This window comes from Etheostoma spectabile, chromosome 1 (genome assembly GCF_008692095.1).
Source record: "Etheostoma spectabile isolate EspeVRDwgs_2016 chromosome 1, UIUC_Espe_1.0, whole genome shotgun sequence".
NCBI classification, from domain to species: Eukaryota; Metazoa; Chordata; class Actinopteri; order Perciformes; family Percidae; genus Etheostoma; species Etheostoma spectabile.
Window position 1 is genome coordinate 635,051 of NC_045733.1, and position 6,501 is coordinate 641,551.

Below are 6,501 nucleotides of genomic sequence, written 5' to 3' on the forward strand. Positions count from 1 at the left end.
AAACCCTAGACGCATAATGGGATTCCCCACAACAACAACAACAACAAAGAACATTTATATGCATGACATCACATATAAGGCGTAATTATACATTGTTGTCTGTCTGTGGTACCAAAATGGCATGTTAATTCTTTGTTTTAGCAGGTGTAAGAAGGCAACCTGTTGGACCCACCACCGTATCCAGAAAGTAACTTTGCTTGGTGTCGGCGGTGGTGTCATGTGGTGCGAGGTGTTTGCAGGTCTTCTAACAAGCCAGTGGCAAAAGCAGTGTGTCATGCCAACCAACACTTCTCAGTGAACTTTAGGGATAAGATTCATGACTCAGTTATCCCTGTGGCAGGTCTCGTCTTGTGCTGTACTTTCAGCTATAGGGTGGGTATGAGTTCCATTCTTAGGAATTACATTATATACAGTAGTATATGATTGCTCATATGAGGCAGGTTTTGAGGGCAAAACAGGCTCAATTTACATTATGTTAAATACCAAGGATCTGTGCCGACATTCTTTTTCATCTTTGTAGCAAATGATTCATCAATATTTTATAATTTAAAAAAGCATAAAAAACATACAGATAATAAAGGACAAAGTGTTGATTTAATTAAAAAGTACAGTACAAGCATATTGTAAAAATATACTCATAATGAAAGGCAATGGATTCATTAGGCACAAACCACACTGCTGATGTTGTACACGTTGCTTCCTCATTCCGTAAGAAAAGGTCTAGTGTCTCAGAGTCAGCTACTGTTGTGTGTGAATTTGTCTGACATGATTTTTTTGTCACACACTTTGCCCTCTGTAATTTTCCACTGTCGAGGTTAAAATAATCTTGACTCACTAATATTTAAAGGTGATGTTTCACACTGGGTTTATTCAATTCTCAGTTCAAATCATTATCAAAATGAGCCACCTAATTTTTTGGGGATTATTTTTTGGGCATTTTCAGCAGAACAGAACAGCAGAAGACATGAAAGGGGAGAGACAGGGGGGGGGAAGACATGCAGCAAAGGGTCGGAGTCGAACCCTGGCCCACTGCATCGAGGCGCAACCCTCCATACATGGGGGCCCACCCCACCAATTGAGCCACCTGGGCACCAAATGAGCCAACTCATTTAACACAACAAATGTCACCCCACGGTAAACTCATTAGTATGAAATATCAAATAGTTTTCAGTCCTATCAAAGTGAAGTCAATGTTACCAAGTTAGATGACATATACTATCAATTTTTTTTTGTTGTTTCTTTAAAGTTGTAAAATGTATATAAATGATGTATCCTGCTTGGTTCCTTCCATTTCCACTGTGTCAACACAGGCATACTTGTTTGTAAGGAGAATTAAGCAAGGCAGTGCTAAAAAAGAAAATCTCATCATGACCATTCTCTGGATAAAAACATACGATGGGATAGTGAGATAAAAATATAATTATTGTTATGACACCACACAGATATTATGTCAAACCTAAATATATATAAATAACACTGCCACTGCCATCTACTGGTTGTCTCAGTTGGTTAGACCATGTTGTGTGTACTGCAGTTTTGGCAACAGATAAACTTATTATGCTATGATAAAAACATATTATAATTATCTGACTGACATATGCATTTTAAAAAAATATCAGGAAATAGGATAACACTGAACTCTCTCACCTAATAGTGCAGGTTTTTGTTTTTATAGCACTGTGATCAACATTACGACATGATTCTGCTTTTTGCTGCTGGACAAAAGGAACATTAAGTTTTACATTTTGCAATACTTTCATTGAGAGGAAGTGGAGAGAAAAAATATTTGTAGTGGGATGTCAAGACAATTGTTAGCTAACTTGTCACAAAAAAAAAACATTTTTACAAAAGTCAAATGTTATGGATTCTATAATGAAAACGCATTAGGTGAACTGAACAACAGTGTTGTGACATGAGTTCCCAATAAAACTGTATCAGAGATGTTGCAATATCCTGACAAAGAACGACACAGCAAGATTGAAAAGTTCTTAAACTCAAATAAACACAGCCATAGCTCTGAGTAAAATATTTCTCTGTGGCAAAACGGTAAAAAAATAAGTGGCTAACAGGATTACCAGATGAACATCTAATGTGTTATGTTCCCACACCTGGTGGCAATTAAAAAAAACTTGTACACCGAATCAAAACCATGTCCCTTTGTTGGCATCAACTAGATAATATGATAAAAGAAAAACTTTACATTGAGAAATGTTGAATGTAACTTTACATATTTATTGTGCTATTTATGAATATGATATGGAATACATAATATATAACATATTTATAAAAAATATGTTCATCATTCAAAAAAAGAAACAACAAAAAAACTGTTGAATGTAAACCAGGTCATTTACAAAATTGCACAAGTATTGCACAGATGAAGACTTCTTGTTTTTCCGTGTTGTAATTTCAAAGAAAAGGAGTTTCATTTCAGGCAACTTTTCATTTATTTAAAAATACATACAGTATACATGAATATCTACACATGTTCAGTACCAGGACAGATTATTTTTACACATTTTTATTTAATGTCCAGTTGGTCTTTTGGCTCAGACACACACTGAGAACTGTTGGTCTGTCTCTTGGACACAAAGGACAGCTCTTTATTGCCCTCACCTGGGGAGGTGCTTGAGATATGGCGGAAGAGCTTCTGGATACCGGTGTCACGCAGGGAGCTCCTAAAGGAGCGAGCCGCAAACATGTAGAGGATGGGGTTAGCAGTGCTGCTGATGAAGATCATGGCTCCAGCAATGAAAGTCATGGTGCTCCTGACGCTCTCCAGAGTCTTTGCTGCGTCCGGGAGGGAGTTTTCAGTGGCCAGGATGATGAGTGACAGGACATTTTCTATGTGATGAGGCGTCCAACAAATGGCAAACACGACCACTACGCTGGCAATCAGCACTGTGGACTTGCGTTTAGACTTGAAGCTCATCTGAGTAATCCGGCTGCACAGGCAGCCATAGCAGACCACGAGGATGATGAAGGGTAATATGTAGCCCAGCAGTGTTTCTAGCAGCACACACACCAGCTCCTGGGTCACAGAAGTGTAAAGCCTGTACAGACAGTGCTCCTCACCAGCATCCGTCCCTACAACCTGAGTTGGGATGACCGGTATGCTGAACACAAATGCTGCAGTCCACAGAGCTAGCAGAACTTTATTTAAAGCTTTTTTCCTTTTCCAGCCAGCCGAGGACAAGGGGTGGCGCACAGCCACAAAGCGTTCCACACTCATGAGGGTAATGAGGAAAACGCTGCTATACATACAGGCGTTGATCACGAACACCATGGCTTTGCAGCAAGCTTCTCCAAACACCCAGTGGTAGGCCAGGGAGTAGATCCACAGAGGCAGGGTGATGAGGACCAGCAGGTCTGCAGCAGCCAGGTGCAGGATGAGCACCAAAGTGTGGGAACGCTGCTTGACGTGTCTCAGGATAGTCCAGATCACCAGCAGGTTCCCCGGAGCTCCTACCAGGAAGGACAGGCCCAGGATCACACAAGCCACTGCTGTCCCGCCGTCAAACTCCTCAGGGGCCATGGCAATTTCCTCTGAGGAAGACAGCTCAGTTGAGTTATTCATGCTGCAAGTGTATGTGCTGACAGTAGCGTCTGCATGAAAAGAAAAACCAAAGTGCTGTACAAGCAAGTCTTCACTTCCCTTTAAAAGGGACAACACAGGAAAGAGGGTGATTCACGCATTCGTCATAGGTCCATTTTTCACCTCAGGTCATGATGGAAAAGTAAAGGAGTTTCAAAAAATGTAAAGAAAAATCTACAAACAGAAATTAAAGTGATCTCAAAAGTGAAATGATCTCAGATGCTCCACCAGAGAGTACGTGCCGGAGTAACGAGCCGGAGGATCTGGATGAGGACTAAGTTTATGAAACTTCCATGATACACAAAAAAAATCAAATTTAAATTAGATTAAATTATTCTTTCAATGAAGCATATCTTGCTTTTCCTCACATTTTTTAAACTGTCTAAAAAAATATGTCCTATAGATGAAACTAACATGATGGCTACAGGTCTGTTATGTAAAGGAGCAGTTTCAGAAACTGGCCTGATCCCATTTAGTGCCACAAGGAGGAGACTCTTTGCCTGATAATAAGAGTCTGAATAATGAGAGAAGTGTATCAAACAGAATTCATGTTATTGGGCGGATTCTCTGAAATGATGTAACTCACAGCTTTTTCGAAATTGTGTGAGTGAGTATTTAAGTTAAACGAAAGCAACCCTTTGCCCACTTACATCCTTGATAAGATAATGACTAAATATCTGTGAGTATTACAGGGAACAATTGCTTCAATTTCAGTAAGCAAGAAAATTTGTCAAGTTCTGCGTTGAATAAAGATCAGTGAGAATGATAAACTATTTAAGTTTTTTAAGCATCAACAAAAAAAAAAAATATTTCTGCAATTTCCAAGAACATTTATCTGGAGGTATTTTTTTTCATTTTTTGCAATTCAGAAAACATAAATTGTAATACACAAAACATATTACACACTACATGAGCGTATCAAGTTATAAAGTGGTCAATTTTTTAACTACACGGCAGGAAATGATCATCAACAGCGAGAAACATGTAAAGACTGCAATCATGTGTGCATTGACATCCGAGGGTAAATGTGAAACAAAGATAGGAGGGTATTTGGTACAGTGACTTGCAGAAGTTTACACACCCAGGTTAAAATTGATGCCTAATTCAAAAGATTTAGGAAAATCCAACTTTTTGAGGACACCAATTTTCTTTGTGAATGAATAATGTATTGTAAAGAAAATTTCTTCCTTAAAATACCGAGGCCATAAGTATAAGCCTATGATAAATTCCAAGAGTATGTGATGATGTGAGGTTATTTTAATTCCAAAGGCCAAGGGAACTTTATCAGGATGCATAGTATCCTGGATTCATGAAATAACTAGCCTTTAAAAATAAAAATCTGCCTGCTTCTATGGGAATTTAACAAAGGTGTTGGATTTTATTAATGTTTTGAATTAAGGCATTAAGATCAATTTCCAAATTTGTATTTTTCTTTTTGACTTTAGCATGGGTGTGTAAACGTATGCAAGCCACTGTATGTGCTAATGATATGAATAGCTTGAACACTGACAACCATTGTCAGCACTATTTACATATGACATACAGGCTTTCAAAACCTTAGATCCTATAAAGGCTTTCATAGTCAAGTATAGTCCCTTAATTCACTTCAGAAAACAAATGTCACATTTCCCTTGCATCACATTTGAAGGAATTTAGTTTTCACTTCAGTTTTCAGTCAGAAATCAGCTTTACCTGAATCTTTGCTGCCATCTGGCCAGTCTTCTGTTGTACTACCAGCTCCCTGAGTTTGATGGTGTGAGTTGCCATTTCCTGGAACAGCCTGACCAGTCGCGACTCTTCCAGACTCCCTCGTAAGTTCCTCTCAAAGATGTCGTATAAAACAGGATTCACTGAACTGCTGATGAAAACAAGGGCACCAGAACTAAAGACAACACTCTTTGGAACACATTCATGTTCTGTGCCAGATCTCAGGATACAAACCAGATCAGTAATGTTGATGATATAATAAGGCAACCAGCACAGTGTGAAGGCTAGAACCACAGCGTGCACAAGAACAATGGATTTCTGTTTGGAGATGAAACTCATTGTCCTGAGCTGGGCAGCTACTAGACAGTAGCAGAAACTAAAAATTATAAAAGGAACTACAAAGCCCCCCCAAGGTCTCCAGACATGATGATCACTTAATCTGAAGGCTTTGTCAGAATGTCAGGCACTCCTAGAAGCAGAGCAAGGAACTACAAAAGTACAAGACATCTGACTCTTGGTCTTCAAGCGCATCATCACAAATACAAAGACAGTTGGCTAAATAGCATTCCACACTCATAAGGGGGATGAAGAAGATGATGCCGAACATGCATACACTGATAATGTACACCAAGACCTTACAGAAGGCATCTCCACACACCCAGGTGTGTACCAGGGAGTAGATCCAGCAGGTCTGCAGCAGCCAGGTGCAGGATGAGCACCAAAGTGTGGGAACGCTGCTTGACGTGTCTTAGGATAGTCCAGATCACCAGCCGGTTCCATGGAGCTCTTACCAGTGAGGAGAGGCCCAGGATCACACACGCCACTGCTGTTCCCCTGTCTAAACTCCTCAGGGGCCCTTTTCTCTGAAGGCAACTGCTCAACTGAGTGGTTCATGGCAAAAATGTGTGCGCTGACAGTGGCGTCTGCATGAAAACAAAAACAAAGTGCTGTGCAAGCAAGTCTTCACTTCTCTTGATGGACAAATTGAACAGGAAACAAGTTTCTCACAGGACTAGTCAGAGACAGGAACCAAAATGACACGCACCGAAAGCTATTTAGTTCACTGTAGACAGCTGTTATTCCAAAGAACTATCTTTTTCTGTTTTGTGACCATGATTTGGTTAGCAACTTTATTACTTATGGAACAAGTCAGGAAGAATGTAAGTACATAGTTGATTTGATTGCCATGGAATGATTAA

General features: G+C 39.7%; 1 protein-coding gene across 2 annotated transcripts; it reads right to left on the reverse strand.

Moving 5' to 3' along the window:
* Nucleotides 1-1,786: 1,786 nt before the first annotated feature.
* LOC116692592 (C3a anaphylatoxin chemotactic receptor) lies at nt 1,787-6,191 on the reverse strand. 2 transcript variants are annotated; one of them, XM_032521028.1, is made up of 2 exons: nt 6,161-6,191; nt 1,787-3,535 (listed from the first exon to the last, which is right to left on the reverse strand). In XM_032521028.1, the coding sequence occupies exon 2, from the start codon at nt 3,533-3,535 to the stop codon at nt 2,522-2,524; it is 1,014 nt and encodes a 337-aa protein (XP_032376919.1). In that variant the 5' UTR covers nt 6,161-6,191; the 3' UTR covers nt 1,787-2,521. The 2 variants fall into 2 exon arrangements, with proteins under 2 accessions (XP_032376919.1, XP_032376908.1); XM_032521017.1 differs by lacking the exon at nt 6,161-6,191 and having other exon boundaries at nt 1,789-3,797.
* Nucleotides 6,192-6,501: the final 310 nt, after the last annotated feature.

Bases quoted from the DNA above. Each gene is read 5' to 3' on its own strand.
- LOC116692592 (XM_032521017.1), bottom strand. From the start codon at position 3,577: ATGAATAACTCAACTGAGCTGTCTTCCTCAGAGGAAATTGCCATGGCC.